Source organism: Octopus bimaculoides, chromosome Z, assembly GCF_046866305.1.
Source record: "Octopus bimaculoides isolate indiv1 chromosome Z, ASM4686630v1, whole genome shotgun sequence".
Classification (NCBI taxonomy): Eukaryota; Metazoa; Mollusca; class Cephalopoda; order Octopoda; family Octopodidae; genus Octopus; species Octopus bimaculoides.
Genome location: NC_142944.1, coordinates 48501571 through 48521570, shown reverse-complemented (window position 1 = coordinate 48521570; position 20000 = coordinate 48501571). Strand labels below are relative to the sequence as shown.

Here is a 20000-nt window from a genome sequence, read left to right as displayed (position 1 = left end):
ACCTACCATCTTTAAAAAAAAGAAAATGGAAATGTTGGATAATGTTAAGGTACTAGAAACTTCTAAACCCCGCCCCCCCCCCCCCCCACACACACACACACCCAAAAGACAGGAAGACCATGGTTGAAATAATTTTCATCATAGATCTGCTCAATTATGGCTCACCTGCAGATAATTGTCACTTACCAATGCAGGTATTTCATATATTATAACAGTAAGGAAATATTACCTTATTTGAAAACAGGTAAGGGTTGGTGATAGGAAATGCATCCAGTCCTCACTGCATAGAAAATTTGCCTCAACAAATTCTGCCTGACCCATACAAGCGTGGAAAAGTGGATGTTAAAATACGATGATGTTATATTTTAGTTGATATTTGTTAGTTCATGGTGCCACATAAAAAAGCCTGTGTGGCACCACATAAAAGCATCTGTACAGTGCCATGTAAAAGGCACCCAGTGCACTCTGTAAAGCGGTTGGTATTAGGAAGGGCTTCTATCCATACAAACCATACCAAATCAGACTGGAGCAGCTCCTCAAGTTTACCAGCCCTGGTTAAACCATCCAACCTATGCCAGCATGGGCAACAGACATTAAATGATGATGGTGGCGGTGGTGGTGATGAAAACAATGAAGTTAGTTGTTCCATCCTGTGTGTTGTATATATCCCCACCATCTGTTGATAGGCTTCAAAGCCCTCTTGAAATATTCAGTGCCATCTGATCATTCTGAATTCTCTTACCTTCTCAGTACAGTTTTTTGCATGCTGGGGATCTTGGTTCTGTAGGACATGGCTAGCCACTAACATTCACCATTTTGTTACCTTTTCTTAGAATCTTCATCATGACAATATTGTAGAGACTTCTTCACTACTGATATAATTATGGTAGGAAATTCTGGTATTTTTCCTCTATCAGCTTTGTTGAAAGACACTAAATTTCGGTAGTGGTTGTAAGTGATAATTGTATGCGCACGCACACAAATGTGTTAAAGATGAAATCAAGATTCTTGCTTTTAACTGCTGGCAGTTTCAGAACTTTTCATCTCCTTTTCTTCAGACTAAACAACATGTGGTAAGTATTGGATAGTAGAGTTTACAACTGGAATGGTCAGAGCAAGCCAGTAACATCCAATGCCAAAACGAATGCGTTGAAGGATTTATAAAGAAATTATTCAAATAGCCCAGGACTCAATCACAGGCTGCTGCACTTGAAGAAAGACAGCTAAAACGCTTTGAAACTTTTAATAGTTCACAGCCTGAGCTTTTAGTTTGGTGTGTGTGTGTGTGTGTGTGTGTGTGTGTGTGTGTGTGAGCACGTGTGTATTACAGTTTTTAAAAAACAGTGTGTGTACATATATGTATATCATCCTCATCATTTAGTGTCTGTTTTCCATGCTGGTATGGGTTAGATGGTTTGGAACTGGTAAGCTGGAGAGCTGTGCTAGGCTCCAGTCTGATTTTGGCTTAGTTTTTACAGCTGGTTGCCTTTCCTAATGCCAACCACTCCAAGAGTGTAGTGGGTGCTTTTTATGCGTCACTGGCACGAGTGCCTGATACATGTTACCAGCACACAAGCGTCCTTACATTGTGCCCCTTATATGTCACTAGCACAAGTGACTTTTGCATGTCACCAGCATGGGTGCCTTTTATGTGTCACCAGCACTAGCCACAACTATGATTTCACTTTGCTTGGCAAGTCTTTTCAAGCACAGCAAACCGCCAGTAGTTTCAGCCATTTGTCATTGCCTCCATGAGACCCAACATCCGAAGATCATGCTTCACCACCTCGTCCCATGTTTCCTGGGTCTACCTCTTCTGCAGGTTCCCTCCACAGTTGGAGATTGGCTCTTCCTTACATAGCTGTACTCATCCATATGCATCACATGACCATACGAATGCAGTTGACTCTCTTACACACCACACTTGATAATTCATGCCTAATTTTTCTCTAAAGATGCTTACACTCTGTTGTACATGCACACTGACATTGCACATTCAGTGGAGCATGCCAGCTTCATTTCTTTCAAGCCTACACATGTCCTCAGCTGTCACAACCCATGTTTCACTGCCATGTAGCATGGCTGTTTTCACACAGGCATCATACAATCTACCTTTCACTCTGAAGGAGAGGCCCTTTGTTACCAACAAGGGTAGGAGCTCTCTGAACTTTGCCCAGCCTATTCTTGTTCTAGCAGCTACACTCTTGGAACCCCCCCCCCCCTACTGCTGCCTTGATCTCCTAGCTAACGAAAGCTATCGATGACTTTTAGGTATCATCCCATCTGGCACTTGAAGAAGTCTATTTTCTATTCATTTCTGGTGTTTATACCTGCTCATCTGCCACACACAAAGATTATATTCTCTGTTAACCTTCCTCTCATGTTGCTCCAACTCTTTTGTGTCCATAGTTTGCACCAGGTATATATTATGGAGTTTTTACCTATGCCTTTTCTACAGATTGAGCAGGGCCATCTCTCTCTGAAGGGATCTATGATTTGTCTGTTTTCAAACAAATAACAGATATCTCCAGGGATCAGTGCATATATATATGTATATATTATATTATCATTTCCGAACAATTTGAAGATACAGGGGCTACTAGTTGAAAACATCACATACTGGTTACTAACAGGCTTTATACATGTCTGTGTGGTAAGTAGCTTGCTTCCCAACCACATGGTTCCGGGTTCAGTCCCACTGTGTGGTACCTTGGGCAAGTGTCTTTTACTATAGCCTCGAGCTGACCAAAGCCTTGTGGGTGATTTGGTAGACGGAAACTGAAAGAAGGCCATTGTATATATCTATATCTGCTTGTGTCTGTATTTGTTGGTGTGTTTACGTCCTCGTAACTTAACGGTTTGACAAAGGAGACTGATAGAATAAGTACTAGGCTTACAAAGAATAAGTCCTGGAGTCGATTTCTTCAATTAAAAGATCCTTTAAGGAAGTGCTCCAGCATGGCCACAGTCAAATGACTGAAATAAAAGAATATATATAGTGAGGGCACATGGCTTAGTGTTTAGGGTGTTGCAATCATGATCACAAGATCGTGGTTTTAATTCCTTGACCGTGTGGTACGTTTGTTTCTGGAGCAAAGCACTTCATTTCACATTCTGCGATCACTTCGACACATGACACATGGTACACCTGGGTGCACCTGGAGAGAGCGAGGAGCTAATGTGCAACGCATACATTGATCATTAAGGAAGTCATTTCTGCAGGTCGTTGAACAAGAGCTGAACACTCATATGTCATCTTTGACGTGAGATTCCATCATATATATATATATACACATATGTATATACCAATGAAAATATGTATGTATAAAAGACAGCGTGTGCTGTATTTACATACACGAATACTCTCTCTCGTATATATATATGTATATATATATATATATAACTATTGCTGCGTGGAAGGTGTTTATAAGCCATTTAAGAAACACGCAAAAACTGTTAGATTCACTTCAACATTTGAATTTAATTTGCCAAAATATTTTCATCGCTTTTATTTCTGCAAATTAAATTTAAATGTTGAAGTGAATTTAACAGTTTTTGTGTGTTTCTTAAATGGCTAATAAACACCTTCCACGCTGCAATTGTTTTCGTTCCAGCACACGATCTCAGATCAGGTCGCTTGCTATGCAAGTACATCTCCGTAATATATATATATATATATATATATGTCCCTTCTTTGATCACTTGATGTCCTTTTGAATTTTTAATCTTTAATTGTTGATATGACATAGTGTGTCACATATGTTTGTATATTGTCTTTATTGTCCTTTTGGTTGAAAAATAAACAGGTTAATTAACATAGTACAGTGTCTGCAAGTTGATGAGTACCACATATTCCCCTCCATTTTCTTATTGCTATATATATATATATATATACACACACAGACATACACATATATGGAGTGAGGAGTGACTGTCTGTATGCGTGTATGTATATACATATACACTATATATAACTTTACCTTGACCTATGTTCAAATTGTTCACATAGGTTCAATGTGTGTGTGTATATGTTTGCCCGAATGTATATATTATGTGTGTACACATTTATCTGCATGAACCAAGAAGCAAGTAAAATAATATTTAAGTCCATACGAAGGTAATCCTGGCTCGGGGTAAATATTTTCTTACCCAACTCGCATAAAAAAAAGATAAACAAAGACTTTTCTTACTTCTCTTTTATGTATTTATTTACCAAAGTTGTCCGCTGCGTCAGATGCATTCCATGTCATAATCTTGGACAGAAATTCTTCTTCATACATAATACTAAGCCAGGCTTTAAGCTTTCATTCTCATATGTCATATTTTCATAGGCTGGTTGGCTGACTGGCTGGTTGGTCTGGCACTTTGGTCTGATTGACTTTTTAGTCTCGTTTTTTTTTTTTTTTTTTTTTTGGTGTTTACTTTATCTTTTTAGTAGTGTACAACTCTACTCTTACTTTGCCTTTGTTTATTTTTCTGTGGCTTAACTGAAATGCTAAAGCAAATTTTGAAAAGAATGGTCTTTTGTTATTATTATTATTATTATTAGCATTATTATTATTATTATCTAAGGCAGCGAGCTAGAAGAATCGTTAGAACACTGGGCAAAATGCTTAGCGGTATTTCATCCGCCTTTACATTCCTAGTTCAAATTCCACTGAGGTCGACTTTGCCTTTCATCCTTTTGGGGTCAATAGGCCTTGTGCCTTTAGTAGAAAGGATTATTATTATTATTATTATTATTATTATTATTATTATTATTATTATTATTATTATTATCATGAAAGTCAATGAGCTGGCAGAATCATTAGCATGCCAGGCAAAATATTTAGCAACATTTTATCTGTCTTTACATTCTGAGTTCAAATTTCACCAAGGTTGACTTCAATTTTCATCCTTTTGAGGTCAATAAAATAAATACCAGTTGGACACTGGGATCAATGTAATCAACTTACCTCTTTCCCCAAATTTGCTGGCCTTGTACCAGAATTTGAAGTCATTATTGTTATCGTCATTATTATTATTATTATTATTCAGTAGTTTTATTTTTATAACGTGTTTCACTTCACTACCGAGCGCAGCTCTGTGCGCCTTGGGTATGTGCTGTGGTTTGCTGTGGTGCTCTTATGTTTACTGTATTGAAAGTGTTTTGCGTAGAATGTGTGCAGTACCCAGTAGTGCAATTTTCTGTATGTTATATATATTTGTAAGTCCTGGTGTTTTTGTTATGTATTTGTCTGAATATTTTTTTATTATACCTAAGGCACCTACTATGATAGGAATTGTTTCTGTTTTTAGATTCCACATTCGAGTTATCTCTATTTCCAGGTCTTTGTATTTTGAAAGTTTTTCCATTTCTTTTAGAGAAACGTTGTCATCTGCTGGTATTGAAACATCAATTAGAAGGCATTTTTTTTCTCCTTCATGATCTTTGACAACTATATCTGGTCTATTTGCCTTAATTTCTCTATCTGTGTGTATTGGCATATCCCAGAGTATGGTTGCTTTCTCGTTTTCTGTGATCTTTTCTGGCGTGTGTTTATACCATCTTTTTTCTGTTGCTATTCCATAATGTTGGCATAGCTTCCAGTGTATATAGGTCCCAGCTCTGTCGTGTCTGTGAATATATTCCTTCTTAGCCAGGACTGGGCAGCCAGAGATAATATGATTTATTGTTTCTTGTCGATCTCCACATATTCTACAGTTACTTGTTATATTTCTTTTCATTATGTGTTTTTGGTAATTTCTGGTGGGGAGGCTTTGGTCTTGTGCAGCAATTATTATTATTATTATTATTATTATTATTATTATTATTATTATTATTATTATTATAGACATTGCACAGTATCCAATATCGTGATGTTGTTGGTTAAAAACATTGTGTCTACTGGTGGGGTTTGTACTGTTTGTCAATTCACAACAAGGACCTCAGACAGACAGTACTTTACGCAATATGCATGCAGTTCCAAGTAATGCTGACTTTTGCAATACATCTAGATTGTAGGTTATTTCTGAAGTTTTCAGATGTTTTTTCAAATTGGGTGGTATTGAACCCAATGCTCCAATGACAATAGGGATAACCTTTATGTTCGACTCTTGTAGCTGCCACATCCTAGCAATCTCAATTCTCAGCTCTCCATATTTATCAAATTATTATTATTATTAATAATATTAAAGGTGGCAAGCTTGGCAGAACTATTGGCACACCAGACAAAATGCTTAGTGGGATTCTATCGGTCTTTTCATTCTGAGTTCAAATTTCACCAAGGTTCACTTTGCCTTTCATCCTTTTGGGGTGGAGTAAGACTTGATGAAACAAGTACCTGTCAAGCATTGGGGTTAATGAAATAAGTACCAGTGGAGTACTGAGGGTCAATGAAATCGACTTATCCGCTCCCTTGAAATTGCTGGTCCTGTGCCAAAATTTGAAACCGTTACTGTTAATGTTATTATTATTACTATTATTATTATTATTATTATTATTATTATTATTATTATTATTATTATTATTATTATTAAAGGTGGCAAGCTGGCAAAATTGCTAGCACCTAGACAAAATGGTAAGCTGGCTAGCCAGGCAAAACGCTTAGCGGTATTTTGTCTGTCTTTACATTCTGAGTTCAAATTCCACCAAATAAAATAAGTGCCAGTTGAACACTGGGGTCGATGTAACTGAGCAGTCCCCTCCCCTCAAATTTTAGGCTTTGTGCCTTTAGTAGAAAGGATTATTATTATTATTGGTAGAATCGTTAAAGCATTAGAAAAAAATGCTACTTGGTATTTGTTCTGGCTCTTTGATGTTCCAAGTTTAAATCTCCACAGATTTCATCCTTCCAGTGCCAATAAAATAAAGTATTAGCTTATTCCTCCATCGCCTAAGAAATTGTTGGTTTTGACCCTAAATTAGAAACAATATTTAATCCTTCAATGTTTAAAGGGGTTGTATCCAGCCCAAATATTCTACCTGATTTACGATCAAACTGGCCAGATCCAGCCTTTCATACCTACTCTACAGTGTCATCCTAAAGATAAATAATCACTTCATTGAAATCTCAAAGTCATGAGATAATGCATGATTATCTCAAATCGAAATCGAACTGAATCCGACAACTGGCACCAATGCCAACCTCTCCTTCATTGGACACTAAACTCTGCTTGCGAAGACCTGTTGGGGCAAGTGAAATCATAATTGAACCATACTCAATGACTGGTCACCGCGCCAGTGGAGCACTAACAGCACTGTCCGAGCGTGTTCATTGCCAGAGCAGCTGTCTGGCTTCCATGCTGGTGGCCCATAACTAGCACCATTTGAGTGTAATCGTTACCAGCGTCGCCTTCTAGCACTTGTGCTGGTGGCACGTTAGAAAATCATTCGAGCGAGGTCATTGCCAGTGCAGCTGGACTGGTTCCCGTGCAGGTGGCACGTAAAAAACACCATTTTGAGTGTGGCTGTTGCCAGTACTATGTGACTGGCCCTCGTGCGGGTGGCACGTAAAAGCACCCACTACACTCTCAGAGTGGTTGGCGTTAGGAAGGGCATCCAGCTGTAGAAATCCTGCCAGATCAGATTGGAGCCTGGTGCAGCCTTCTGGCTTGCCAGTCCTCAGTGAAATCGTCCAACCCATGCTAGCATGGAAAGCAGATGTTAAATGATGATGATGATGGTGATTGTGAATAAATAAACAGTTACATTTGACCAAGTAGGGTCGCAAGCTGGCAGAATCATATGAGCATCAGGAAAAATACTTTGCTGTTCTTGAGTGTTAAATAAGAGAATGCCATTTGGTGGCATACTGGCATAATGCTTAGTGGCATTTCATCCATCTTTACATTCTGAGTTCAGATTCCACTGCAGCCAAATTTACCATTCGTCCTTTCAGGGTCGATAAATTAAGTTATCAGTCAAGTTGATATACTCAACTAGCCCCATTTCCCTGAAATATCAGGCCTTGTACCGTTACTCTTTTTTTTTCACTCTTACTTGTTTCAGTCATTTGATTGTGGCCATGCTGGAGCACCGCCTTCATTCAAGCAATTTGACCCCAGCGCTTATTTTTTGTAAGCCTAGTACTTATTTTATCAGTCTCTTTTGCCGAACTGCTAAGTTATGGGGATGTAAACACACCACCATCGGTTGTCAAGCGATGTTGGGGAGAACAAACATATACACACATACACACATACATACATATATATATATATATATATATATATATATATATATATATGCACATATATACGACGGGCTTCTTTTCAGTTTCCGTCTACCAAATCCACTTACAAGGCTTTGGTCGGTCCGAGGCTATAGTAGAAGACACTTGCCCAAGGTGTCATGCGGTGGGACTGAACCCGGAACCATGGGGTTGGTAAGCAAGCTACTTACCACACAGCCACTCTGTTTAGCAGAAAGGATTATTATTATCATTATTATTTCTCTAGCCATTTTACTGGATATTATTTAGTTTTGCATTTTGTGGGAGAACTTACAATACATAAGTCTCAGGAAATTATTTCAGCCTCCCTTGTGTATCTTTCTGTTTACTTGTCTCTATCAATTATCATATTCATATGTCTGTCTGTATCTGTCTACATCTTTCCTCATATCCCTCTTTCTTTCTCTCTCCCATTCTTCTCCCTCTCTCTCTCTCTCTCTCTCTCTCCCTCCCCCTCTCTCCAATCAATAAACATATTAGAAGTGACCAAAATCCTAATTAGAAATATCGACAATAATTTCTGACCCAGTGATTATTAGTATTATTAGTAATAATTTCTTTGAAATTTTTTTTTGTCTCCGACCCCCCCCCCCGCCACCTTTACATCTGAGAATTTGGTTCTGTTGTCAACATTTGTGTCACATGGTTTAATTGCTCTGTTCACAAGTCATGTGACTTTAGTGTAATTTGTTCAACTCTCCTGACTTGTAATCAACATCATTTAACACCTTGTTAATTACTACCTGCATCATCATCATCATCATAATCATCGGTTCATTGATCATCATCATCATAGGGCATTGGATTAACAGAATAGAGCATCGGAGAAAATATTTTACCATACTTTACATTCTGAGTTCCAAATCCTGCCAAGGTCAGCTTTACCTTTCATCCTTTAGGGAGTGGCGTTAGGAAGGGCATCCAGCTGTAGAAACTCTGCCAGATCAGATTGGAGCCTGGTGCAGCCATCTGGTTTCACCAGTCCTCAGTCAAATCGGCCAACCCATGCCAGCATGGAAAGCGGACGTTAAATGACGACGATGATGATGATGATGATGAAAGTACCAGTCAAGTACCAAAGCTGATATTACTGATTAACTCCTGCCCCTCAAAATTTCTGGCCTTGTGCCTTAATTAGAAACAAATATTACTTATATTAATCACATTGTCATCATCATCATTATCATCAGCATAACTATTATCACCAACACCATCATCATCATCATCAGTGTTATCATCACTATTTATACCATTGTTATCGTCAACTAATCAACAAATATACGTACCGACACATTGTAACTAATAGGACATTTTTCTCTCTTTTTTTTTTTTTCTTTTGTCTGTTCTTTTTACACCTTTGCAGCATTTCCAAAGTATGTCAACCCCATTCTGTTTTGACTGGTAATTTGAGTTTAACTTACATCTGCCATAATAAAACAACTAACAAAGAGGAAATTTAATTCCTTTGTTAGTTGTTTCTCTTCAAATACATGACTTGTTTCAGTTTGAAATTTAGTTGTTATTAAGCTGATATGTGGTAAAATAAATCAGTATGGAATTTTCTTGGAAGGTTTTCTATTACGATCACTTCACGCTCAGAAATTCTTTATCATATGAATGGTCTTGGTGGATGAGCTGGTATCATAAGGGTTAAATTTTGTTTTAATAAACATTACTATTTTTTTTCTCTTTTAAGTTCAATTAATAAAAATAGTACAATGTTATTTCATTTGTTGATGAATTGTGAAGGCACGTGGCATAGTGGTTAAGGTATTCAGCTCACAATATTAAAGTTGTGAGTTCAATCCCCAGTGGCACATTGTGTCCTTCAGCAAGACACTTTATTTCACGTTGCTCCAGTCTACTCAGTTGGCAAACATGAGTTGTACATGTAAATGAAAAGGGCTAGCCTTGTCACATTGTGTGTCACACTGAATCTCCCTGATAGTTACATTAAAGGTTTGCTTGTCTGTGGAGTGCTCGGCCACTTGCACATAACTTTGGCATGCACACTGTTCCATTGATTGTATTACTGGAACCACCGTCTTTGTAACTAACAGAGTACCAGTTGATGAATTAATGATGAACAGATGCCAGAAGCAAAGCAAACACAGTCTTCTGACTTAATCTACTCAATTCTTAATTGCAGTAATTAAGAACCATATAGTATAGATCTGTGGTTCTCAATCTTTTTTGTTTTCCTATGGTTTCTAATTTATTCTATTGGCCCATCATAGCCATTCAGTATTTATTAAAAAAATTCCTACTGTATTTTTATAATTAAATAGTCTTTTCTACTCTAAGCTCAAGGCCCAAAATTTTTGGGAGGGGACCAGTTGATTTGATAGACCCCAGTACACAACTGGTACTTAATTTATTGACGCCTAAAGGATGAAAGGCAAAGTCAACCTCGGCGGAATTTGAACTCAGAATGTAAAGACAGGCGAAATACCGCTAAGCATTTTGCCCGGCATGCTAACGTTTCTGCCAGCTCGCCACCTTTTTATAATTAAATATTTGGAATTATATAAAAAAAATTGTTAAAATATTTTGTGTGTTGTAGAAGCTTAAGTAATTTACTGCACATAAACTTTGACAAAAACATCTTATATGGACCCTGCCTCATATAAGATGGGGACTTATGGACCCTAGTTAAGAACCAATGATAATAGATTATTGAATATGAAGTGGGAAAAAAGTTGGGTGGAGGAATATTGATTTTACACAATTCCTGTCTTCTGTGAGCTCTGACTTCAAATTCTTTTCTCCTCTTACACTTATTGGAAAATCGATGGTTGTGAGGTTGTAAAGTTTGCTTTGGAACCATGTAGCTTTTTGGGTTCAGCATACCATCTCCTGACTTGTTTCTTTTTATTTTCTATTTCAGGCACTATAACAAATCCCTGGATGGTGCAATGTCACCTCCTGTTGTTACTACGACTTCCAAAACACAATTCATGTCTTCCATGAGCTGTGATACCTTCTCAGACAGCTCGAAAAAGAGAAGGGTCCATAGATGTGATTTTGAAGGATGCCACAAAGTTTATACCAAAAGCTCGCATTTAAAAGCTCATCGAAGAACGCACACAGGTCGGTATCCTTCTTATCTTTCTCCCTTTCTCTCTCTCTCCCTCACTCCCTCTCCTCCCTCTCTTCTCCACTGCTGGATACCTATTTCTATCCCTCTGTCATACTCTAACCTCACATCGCCTGGCACAAATCCACTCCACTCAATACTACTACTCACTTCATTTGAGGGTCTTGGTGACCTCACCGGTGCTGGTGCCACATAAAAAGTACCCAGTGCTCTTTGTAAAGTGCTTGACATTATTAAAAGCACCCAGCCATAGAAATCACGCCAAAGGAACCTGACACAGTCTTCTGACTTGTCAGCTCCTGTCAACCCATCCCACTCATGCCTGCATGGAAAACAGACATTAAATGATGATGATGATGTTTAAGTGTGTTGTGTGGCTTTTTATTACTTTCTCTTCTCTTCTGCTTTATCTCTTGCTCATGCTTTCTTTTCTCTTAAATCCTTTTAAGTGAAATTGTATGAGTATTAGTACACATAATATGTAAAGCATGCAAATCCTTTTCATTCTCTTACTAATGTCAATCATTAGACCGCAACCAAAACTGGAACACAGTGGTTTTTAATTGTTTTATTTTTTTGTTTGTTTTAGTCATATTGATCCTAGAATTCATCTAGTATGTCATGTGAAAAGAAATTGTAACTCTCTCTCACACACACACATATTTTTAAGGTATATTCCATCTGGAATATATATATATATATATATATGTGTGTGTGTGTGTGTGTGTGTGTTACTAAATGAATAGATATTCAAAAATATTTATATAGATATTGTTAATTATTATCATTAGTAAAAATGAATAATAGGGATGACCCCCTTTGATCATGACTGACCATGGGATTGCACCTAGAAAGTTCCCCTCCAAGACACAAGCCCAGGCAAAGTTGTTCTATGGAAGACCAGCAGTCACCCATGCATACCAGCCTCCCCTCTGCACGCCACTGATGTTATCCAAGGGAAAGGCAAAGGGGCCGATACAGCTAGGCACCAGTGACATCGCAACTCATTTCTACAGCTGAGTGAACTGGAACAATGTGAAATAAAGTGTCTTGCTCAAGAACACAACACGCAGCCCTCTCTGGGAATCAAACTCACAACCTCATGATTGTAAGCTCAATGCTCTAACAACTTAAGCCATGCGCCTTCGAAATGAATAATAACAACAATAATCTAAGTGGCCAGCACGCAAAAGCCGATAAATGGCAAATCCAAATTGATTTATAATTATGATTGGGCACATGAGGTGCCAGCGTTTGGTAGACAGAAACTGAAAGAAGCCCGTTGTATACATATATATGTATGTATGTATATATATATATATATATATATATACATATATATATATATATGTATGTTTGTATATAAATGTATGTATGTATGTATGTATATATATATATATGTATGTATGTATGTATATGTATGTATGTATATATATGTATGTATATATATGTATGTATATATATATATTTATGTATATATATATGTATGTATATGTATGTATATATATATGTATGTATATGTCTGTATATATATATGTATGCATTATATATGTATGTATATATATATATATATATATATATATATATATATATATATATATGCGTGTACATTTGTGTGTCTGTATTTGTGCCTCCACCATACCTTGACAACTAATGTTGGTGTGTTTACATCCCTGTAACTTAGTGGTTTGGCAAAAAAGAGCAATAGAATAAGTACTAGTCTTACAAAGATTTGTTCAACTAAAGTCAATGCTCAAGCTTGGCTGCAGTCAAATGACTGAAACAAGTAGAAGAATATATATATATATATATATATATATTATAAAGCTGTAGCAAAAAATTTATTTCCATGAACTCTTGCCTTACTCATTCAGTATAGAAAAGCCGACATTAAAATAATTATATGTACATAAGTGGAACAGTCTTCCACACAGTTTTTGAGCTGGAAAATTAGAAGTCAGCAGTCATATTCAGGTAGTGTCGTCATTGCTTTGTATCTGTAGAGATGACATTTGACTCAGATTCCCAAGGCCACCTAGCTGTAAATGATATCACTCTCTGTGTAGGAGCAAGTCATAGCGATAATCAGCTACTGTGAAAGAGAAAATGACAAGTTGGCCCGATAGCTCATTGCACTGAATTTCACTAATTGTTTCTGGTCTAATTACAACAGTAGTTTGCAAACTTGTTTTTCTAGCAATGCACTTTACAACAACTACTAAATATTTCCACGTTATGTTGTACGTAATCTCTGAGGTTGGCTTAATTGGTTCCACTTCTGCATGTAGCTCACATATGGCTCCACAGACACTGCATTGTACAGCAGTAGCCACACCCTGATTTTTGGTTTTGACTGCTGGGTACCACTTTTGAAGGGTTTAGTCCAACGGTTCTTAACTGGGGTCCATCTAATATTCTTGGGTGTCCATGCAACAACATAGTAAATTGGGGGTCCACAATAGTATTTTAAGGACCCCTGAAAATATCTTACTTTAGATGTATGTATTGGTATGTATTGCAAAAAACAGCTAGGTTTTTTTTTCTAACATCTCACATTGTTCAACCTACACAAGTTAATGGGTGAAAAACGAGATTGGAATTTTGAAAGAAGTTTCTATAAAACTAGTTTTTAAACATCGAATGATTATGGGAGTCCACCAAAATAAAATAGTAATGAAAGGGGTCCATAGGTAAAAAAGGGTTAAGAACCCCTGCTTTAGATGTATATATTGGTATGTATTGCAAGAAACAGATTTCTTTTTCGAACAGTTTACAGAGTTCAACCTACACAAGTTAATGAGAAAAATGAAAGAGAAATTTTGAAAGGAGTTTCTATAAAACTACTTTTTAAATATTGAATGGCTTTGTGGGTTCACCAGAATACAACAGTAATCAAAGGGGTCCATAGATAAAAAAAAAATGGTTGAGAACCTCTAGTTTAGTTAAACAAATCAACCCCAGTGCTTACTTTAAAGAAAATTTTTTTTTTAAACTCGTATTTATTCTATCAGTCAGTTTTGCCCAAGCACTAAGTTACTAGAAAGTAAGCAAATCAACACTGGTTGTCAAAGTGTCTGAGGGGGCAGACACCAAGACACATATATATCACTGGTTTCTTTCAGTTATGGGGACATAAACATACCAACACTGGTTGTCAAGCAATGATGGGGGACAGACACAGATAAAAAGATACATATATACAATGGGCTTCTTTCAGTTTCTGTCTACCAAATCCACTCGCAAAACTTTGGTCAGCCCGAGACTGTAATAGAAGACACTTGCCCAAGGTGTCACACTGGAGGACAGAACCCAGAACCATGTGGTTGAAAAGCAAACTTCTTACCACACAGCCATACCAGATTGTTCTAAAACAAATTTAACAGTTTTGGAGAAGACCAATTATGGCCAGGCCCAAAACAGCTGCAGTCACCAGCAGCACAACTGCTATTGGGACCATGACAAAAAAGAAGGACCAACACAGTTACAAATAAAACCAGAGTAACTGAGCATCAGAATATTTAGGGGAAGAAAGCTGCTTTAAACCCTAAACCATTCAATGTGAATCATTCCCAAACTGCTGCCCCTTATATTTCAGAACTCCATATTTTATGGTTAGGATCCCTTTGTTAGGAAATTTATGGAGAAAAGTTGGTATTAACTGACTTCTCCAAAGATTTCCTGCAGAAAAAATTCCAACCCTGAAATATAGAAATATCAGATTAAAACTATCAACTGGTTTTATTTTTTATAAATTACATTGTCATGGCTTTTAAAAGAATTTAATTATAAACCTATACTTGCTTACCAACCACATGGTACCAAGTTCAGTCCCACTGCGTGGCACCTTGGGCAAGTGTCTTCTACTATAGCCTCGGGCCGACCAAAGCCTTGCGAGTAGATTATTTGGTAAGCGGAAACTTAAAGAAGCTCGTCGTATATATGTATATGTATATGTTTGTGTGTCTGTATTTGTCCCTCCAACATCGCTTGACAACCGATGCTGGTGTGTTTACGTCCCCGTAACTTAACGGTTCGGCATAAGAGGCCGATAGAATAAGTACTAGGCTTCCAAAGAATAAGTCCTGGGGTCGATTTGCTTGACTAAAGGCGGTGCTCCAGCATGGCCAAAGTCAAATGATTGAAGCAAGTAAAAGAGTATATATATATGTATAATATATATATATATATATATAACATCATCATCATTTAACATCTGCTTTCCATGCTGGCATGGGTTAGACGGTTTGACTGGAACTAGTAAGCTGGAGAGTTGCACCAAGTTCCGGTCTGATTTGGCATGGCTTTTACAGCTGGATGCCCTTCCTAATATATATGTTTATGTTTGTGTCTATACATGGGCATATGTATGTAATATGTATATGTTTGTGTGTGAATGTAAGATAAATCTGAATACAAAAGAGGCTGGTTTGTAGTCTATGTTAGCAAGAATTTGTATTATATAGAGAAATTGACAGAAAGAATACAGTGAAATTGCCATGAAGAGTGGAAAAATTGAATATTTCCTACTGAGTCCTTCTTCTGAGTAAATTTGACAGCAGTGTTTTGCATCATCTATGTTTGAGAAACTGGCTGCTACTGACGGGGAACTCAAGACAACATCAGCTAGCATATATAGACAAGGAGTAGGAGGAGAGAGAAACTTTGTAAAGAGTTTGAAGAGGAAAGGAACAGAACGAAGAGAAGCAAGTAAGCAAAGGTGATGTGGAAGGAAATAGGTTGTGTGAGAATATGAACAGAACTTGTACGCAAGTCAAATGGAAAATTATATAAACATATGAAATGAAACAAGCAAAAAAAAAATTAAAATGGCAGAAAACGTTAGGGGCACACACACCCCCACTAGATGCCCATAGCATCAGAGGAAGCTATGCCACCTGTATACACACATACACTCACACACATGCGCACACACACATATTTATGTGCATATAGAGATGAAAGAGTTAAATATGTAGTGCTTTTAAAGAATCTCGTTTGACAAACTGGACAGTGAATGTGAAGGGGGGGGGGTCTTAGATGGGCGCGTCAGTGTCAGTGTTTGCTAAAAACACCAGTTCTATTGATCTCACCTGTCAGGTGAGTCCTGCAAAAACTATGGCCTCTTCCTTTACCCTTCCCCCACTCCACCGCCATTCTCAGTCTAAGTAATAATTTTAAAACTACACCATTTTCTCACTCTCTGAGACTTGTTTAGTAAATCAAGTCAAATTTGAGCAGAACCAACTTTAAGTGTCTGGTAATCCACCCCCTCTATATATCTCTCTCTTTCTCTCTCTCTCTCCCTCTCCCCCCCCTCTCTCTCCCTCTCTCTCTCTCCCTCTCCCTCTCTCTCTCTCTCCCTCTCTCTGTCTATCTACATTTTCTTATCTACCTCAGCTTACTGTGTTTCTTTTCTTCTTTTTTCCACTCTTTCTACTTCATTGTTCCCTTCCTCTCAGACCTCCCCCTCATTCACTTTTCTTATCCCCCCCCCACTCTCTCTCTCTCTCAATTTTTTTCTTTCTTCCCCATTTCCTCATTCAGTGTGAAAGATCTTGTGCCAGTTTGCCTTATCTCCAAATATGGTCTCTTTAGTAAACAAGTTGCCATTCTCTCATAAATAATTCCAGGTATAAATATTTACTAAACTACTTTCTCTGGCTTTCCCACCTACCAACAGGCTCTTCTCTAACTGGGGACTCCTTGGAGTATTTCAGATCTATCATCATTATCATCATCATCATTATCATTGAAATATTCTGCTGTTATTAAATTATTTTGTGATTGTTGTGTACTTTGCCGGAAAATTACATGTCTTGTCCATCATTAAAACATTTTAAATATAAAAAAAAGAACATTAAATATTTTGTTTCCGTTGCTTTCTCATACCATTCATTTTGGAATTCTTAGAAATCCTTACAATGACAGTAAAAGAGATGTTCTGGCATTTTTTTTTTTTTTCGGTGGGTGGACGGGTGGCAGAATTGTATTGAGGTAGAGAAAGATGGAGGAGCAGTTACCATAATATTTGTGTAACTTTCTCCCACTCTAGTGAAACTGGTTGTCATCATTATCATCATTTAATGTCCGTCTTCCATGCTACCATGTCTTGTACAGTTTGACCAGAGCTGGCAAGCTAGGGATTCAGCTTGGTTTCTGCAGCTGGATGCCCTTCCTTATGCCAACCACTTTACAGAGTGTGCTGGGTGCTTTTACATAGTGCCAGCATGGGTGCTATTTATGTGGCACCAGCATTGGTGTCTTTTACACTATCACAGGTACTTTTTATGTGACCAATGGCAAAGGTGCTTTGTTACATGACCTGTGGCTTCAGCACAGGTCTCTTGCTAGGTTAAAAAAAAAAAAACAACCCTTCAGCTACGAGGGGGAGCATTAACAATTCTGCTGTGTTGGACAAGTCTTCTTCTTGAGTACATCTCATTTGACATTCTGTTAGTGTATATATTTTTATAGATCTCTTGGCTGAGCTGCTAAGGTAGAGATGTAAACAAACCAACACTGGTTGTCAAATGGCAGTGGTGGTGGTGGGACGGGGGGAAAACACGAACACAAAGACACACATAGATATACATATATATATATACACACACATACATACACACACAGATGATGAGCTTCTCTTAGTTTCCAATCTACCGAATCCACTCAAGGCTTATTGTTGGCCTAGGGCTTTGGTAGAAGACACTTGCCCAAGGTACTGGGCAGTGGGACTGAACTTGAAACCATGTGGTTGGGAAGCAAATGTTCTTGCCATACAGCCATACCTGAATGGTGAGAACAAAATGCAGCAATGGAAATTATCAGTGCCCCCCCCCCCTCCCACACACACACACACACACACACACACTTTTTTCTCTCATGGTTGGATGTCAATAACCTACACTGTTATCAGCCAAGTAAACTGAGACAAGCAGTCTTATGTCTTCTGCTCACGAGCACAGCTGGAAGATGTGAGGATGGGGCTCTTTTTTTAATTTACATTATTTTGGAAACAGTTGGAATATTTAAATTATTTAAGTAAAGAATTTAAGATTATAATCACTTTCTTCATTGTGAGTGGATTTACTTTTCTGTCATTGTATTCTAACGAGCTGCATGTTTGCTGCTTGTGTGCATATGCATCATTTTAGAGTTGTGTGTTAATAACTCGTGTGTGTGTGTGTTAATGATTGTGTGTGAGTGTGGAAATAAGCACTTTTCATATTTAACTTAATAGTATAAATTCAAATTTTTTGTCCCCTCTTGCTTTTCTCTTACAGACAATATTCCTGATGTTCTTTTAATCCCCCCCCCCCCCAAATTGTTTTTTTTTTTTTAAATTTATTTGATCAGTTTTCAAATAGAGTTAATTAAAGAAAATTGTTTACAGCTAATTAACAGGAATAAAAATTACAACATTAGTTTCTTCATTTTGTAATATTTGATAAAGAAAGAAAGAAAAATATTTTTCAAACATTTTTTTTTTTTTAAATTTTTATTTTGATGTGATTTCTTAAGACTCTAACATATATTTATTATATTTGCAGGGGAAAAACCATATGTGTGCAACTGGGATGGTTGTACCTGGCGCTTTGCTCGATCTGATGAGCTGACACGCCACTTCAGGAAACACACTGGGGACAAACCTTTCAAATGCCAAGTATGTGAAAGGGCATTTTCACGGTCAGACCATCTGTCTCTGCATATGAAGAGACATTAATTAAAGGTGAATATAATATGACAACAATAATAACGATTTCATGTGCATGTGAATAAATACGTCTGTGGGTTTTTGTTTTGTTTTTTTTGTTTGTTTGTTAAAGGTGTTTCGGGAAATGACTTCTTTCATTTCCAATATTTCTGTTTCCTTTATTAACGATCCTAATAAACCATTGGTTTAATGAAGCACATTGTGCCTTTGCATATGTTGATGATGATGATGGTGACAGTGGTGTTGTGGATTGTGGTGGTGGTGGTGGCGGCAATGGTGACAACAACAAAGAAGAAGAATTAGGTTTCTGCTACATCAATGGAACTACTACTAGTAGTAGTGGTAGTAGTAGTAGTAATCTAAAATTGGATGTATGCATATATCAACACGCATGTGAGTGTGTGTGTGTATGCGCGTGTGCATATCTTTATTCTTTAAATTCTCTTAGTGTCGCATAAATATGTCGTTACTAGGTCGAGATGTTTCTTAAATCCATTGATGGTGTTTTGAGATTGTTTTTGAGGTATGACCTTTATATACTGTTCTTCTCTCTCTCTCTCTCTCTCTCTCTCTCTCTCTCTCTCTCTCTCTCTCTCTCTCCTCTCTCTCTCTCTCTCTCTCTCTCTCTCTCTCTCTCTCTCTCTCTCTCTCTCTCTCCTCTCTCTCTCTCTCTCTCTCTCTCTCTCTCTCTCTCTCTCTCTCTCTCACACACACACACACAAGCCTAACTGGATGGTTACAGAGTTCACGTTACAACCGCATGGTTACAGAGTTCACGTTACAACCGCATGGTTTTAGGTTCGTTTCCATTGTAAGAAATCTCAGACAAGTGTCTTTTACTAAAGCCTTGTACAGCCTAACACTTTCATCATCATCATCATCATCATCATTTAACATCCTGTTCTCCTTCCTGGCATAGGTTGCACAGTTTGATAGAATCCAAGACATCAGACTCAGCAATGACACCCTGGTCTCACGC

At 37.6% G+C, this 20000-nt stretch overlaps 1 protein-coding gene across 12 annotated transcripts in view; it reads left to right on the top strand.

Annotated features, from left to right (window-relative positions):
* LOC106875156 (uncharacterized) overlaps positions 1–20000 on the top strand; it is a 416143-nt gene that overhangs the window by 381739 nt on the left and 14404 nt on the right. For all 12 annotated transcript variants that reach the window (XM_089365264.1, XM_089365262.1, XM_089365259.1 and 9 more), the window contains 2 exons: positions 11101–11303; positions 18858–19036. In XM_089365264.1, coding sequence (XP_089221390.1) covers positions 11101–11303; positions 18858–19030 — 376 coding nt within the window. In that variant the 3' untranslated portion in view covers positions 19031–19036. The remainder of the gene's footprint in view (positions 1–11100; positions 11304–18857; positions 19037–20000) is intronic.